This window comes from Temnothorax curvispinosus, unplaced genomic scaffold, assembly GCF_003070985.1.
Source record: "Temnothorax curvispinosus isolate PA1 unplaced genomic scaffold, ASM307098v1 QBEX01003110.1, whole genome shotgun sequence".
Taxonomy (NCBI): Eukaryota; Metazoa; Arthropoda; class Insecta; order Hymenoptera; family Formicidae; genus Temnothorax; species Temnothorax curvispinosus.
In genome coordinates, this window is record NW_020212890.1 from 1 (window position 1) to 2,922 (window position 2,922).

Sequence of the window (2,922 nt, forward strand, 5' to 3'; positions counted from 1 at the left end):
CCTACGACCAAGCCGGCCGGGAACCTCCACACGGCACCCGTCACCGAGCCCTGGCGGCAAGTGACACTAGATCTCGTCGGCCCGCTGCCCCGATCCACCCAGGGCCATACCTGGCTGCTAGTTATGCAGGACCGATTTTCGAAGTGGGTCGAACTTAAGCCCCTACGCCGGGCTACCGCTCCCGCCGTTACTAAGGCAATCCTCGACCGGATCGTATACCAACACGGGTGCCCCGACCAGATTATCTCCGACAACGGGACGCAATTAAAATCGGACCAACTCGAGGGAGTCTTACGGGCATTCCAGATCGAGCACCGAACTACCCCCGTGAGGGCACCCCACTGCAACCCGGTAGAGCGCACCAACCGGACACTGAAAACCATGGTCGCTCAGTATGTCGGAAAGAACCATCGGCACTGGGACGAACACCTCTCACCGCTGCAGTTCGCGTATAACACTGCCCGACACGATGCCACCGGGTACACCCCGGCGTACCTCAACCATGGATGGGAGCTCGTCTTCCCGCACCCGGAGGACCGCCGCCACGCAACAAATGCGGCCCCTCACCAGACCCGACGGCGACTGGAGGAAGCCTACGAGGTGGTACGGGTCAACCTGGCCCGAGCCTTTCAGCGGCAAGATGCCCACTACAACCTGAGGCGACGGGATTGGCGACCCCGCGTCGAAGACCTGGTTTGGAAGAGGGAATTTCCACTCTCAAAGAAAGCTACGGGCTTTAACGCCAAGCTAGCCCCCCGCTTTACCGGCCCGCTCGAGGTAAGGAAGATTATCTCGCCCGTTATAGTCGACTTGCGCGACACCCGGGGACGTTGGCATAGACACGTACACGTGCAGGACTTGAAAAGCGCGCCGAAACCTCGCGATCTGTGTCAACAACCGCGCACGTAAACACCGGCCGGAGCGTTTCGCGAACAATGGCTCGCGCCTTCCTGAGTCGGAAAAACGCGAAAAGAAGAAAAAGACCGCTACCGGTATATAAGCTCGCGTCGCGGAAGACTTTCAGTTGTTCTAGAATAGCCAGTCCGATAACATGAATACGCGCGCAAGGTTAAAAGAACTATTCGGCGATATCGACGATCTCGACGACCTGTGGGAGGAACCAGTCGATCCTGGGCCGACCACCAGTCCCAGAGACAGTCCCCGTCGCCAGGCTCCCAGGGTGGGGACCCGCATCCAGAGGGGCGACGCGGAGACTCGTCGCCGCGCGGCCATATTCCTCAAGACGGTGCCGGCACGGCCGACCCGGCGCCCACCAGCCACCCGCTTGCGAGCCAAACTGCGGCCCGCTGAACGACCACCGGACGCCAGCCGACCGCCAGCCAGACCACCCGCCGGACATTCGTCCTCGGCCCCGCTTGGCCGCCAGACCACTCGGCCGACCACCGCCCCCGCAACAACAACCTCCAGGGGGGCTACGCCGAAGCCGGCGCCCAGACAACCGCGGCCGAACATCGCCGAGGCCCGAAGACCGACGGCCCAGACCCCCGCCACCCTACCAGCGTGCGCCGCCACGACGCCCCCCATTATCTCCCTCACCACGGCCCGAACTCCTAACCGACCAGGCCCCCACGCCCTTCTGACCGCCGAGATCGCCCAGGCTTCCGCCATCTCCCCCTTCCAGGACCTGATGTGGATCCCGCTACCCACCGGAGGGAGGGTGCAAGTGCCCCGATCAGCAATCACGATCAACAGGAAGTTCCGAGTCCGCGCCGATGGAGCCCTGTGGGTATTGCGATTCGACCCACAGGGCAATCTCCGGTCGTGCCAACGTCGCTGAAGCGCTGTAGCGAGTACGCAAAATAAAAACAAACTGTTATAAGCGTAAATAAACCTGTGTATTTCCTCTCCAAACGGCGGGGGGGGGGGAATGTGACGATACGCGTATTCGTCACTAGCGCTACGGCCCTGGCGGCCACCAAGAACATGTTCAGCGTGCGCTCCTGTGCCCGAGCGGTGGGGCGGCCGAGCAGTGGGGCAGCCCCAGCGGTGGGACAGCCCCCACCGCCCGCACTCGGGGTATAAATAGGGGACTCGAGCCGACTCGAGTCACCAGTCCTGTCCGACTCCTGTTCCCGACACGACCACTCTCCGAGACCGCTTCACCACGTTGGGCGCTTTCAACGACTTCCTCCGTACCGAGAACGGGTGCTTCCGTTCTCACCTGGGCGCTCCCAGGGTACGGGCCTCCCCAGCTGGGTGCTCCCGGTTGGTATTACCTGCCTTTTCCTGCCTCTGGGTCGGGCACTACCAAACTCCCGACCCCCTCCGCCGTACGGAAGACGGGCGTTCCCGTCTTCAAGCCGGGCGCTCCCGGTGTACGGGCCGCTCAGTTGGGCGCTCCCGACTGAGCTCCTGACCGACCTACCTGCCCGCAAATTCCGCAAGGCAACCGTGCCTCCGTACTTGCCCGCAAATCCGCAAGGCAACCGTGCCTCCGTACTTGCCCGCGAATCCGTCAGGCAACCGCGCCTTCGCGCCTGTCCGCGAATCCGTCTCTGTCGACCGCGCCTCAACCCGGCACACGTACACTGCGGCTCAGCGGAGCAACACACACACACGCACTGACACTCACGCCCTTTGTATTGTAAATCGTGGGAATAAATATCTTTATGTAAACTAACCAGTGTCTCCACGTTTTCTCACCCTGGTCTGGCGAGCGAATTCCGAGCGAGAAAACGCGAACGTTACAACCGTATAAGGCCGGTATTCATAGTCCAATCTCAAGTCAACGACGATCTTGATCAAGTCTGCTTATGCAATACCAGACCGTCTGAAGATTGATAGATTTCATAGTCGTGAAATAAGATAATCTTTGCGAAGAAGTTTTCACTGAAGTGAGTCTTGTTTGATTTGAGATTAACTTAGTGAAGATGTACTTAAGACCATGCTTATTCTGTAGTC

The 2,922-nt window shown here is 60.4% G+C and overlaps 1 protein-coding gene across 1 annotated transcript; it reads left to right on the forward strand.

Annotated features, from left to right (window-relative positions):
• Nucleotides 1-381: 381 nt before the first annotated feature.
• On the forward strand, nucleotides 382-909 carry LOC112452239. Its single transcript, XM_025012359.1, has one exon. The coding sequence runs from the start codon at nucleotides 382-384 to the stop codon at nucleotides 907-909; it is 528 nt and encodes a 175-aa protein (XP_024868127.1).
• The last annotated feature ends 2,013 nt before the right edge of the window (nucleotides 910-2,922 follow it).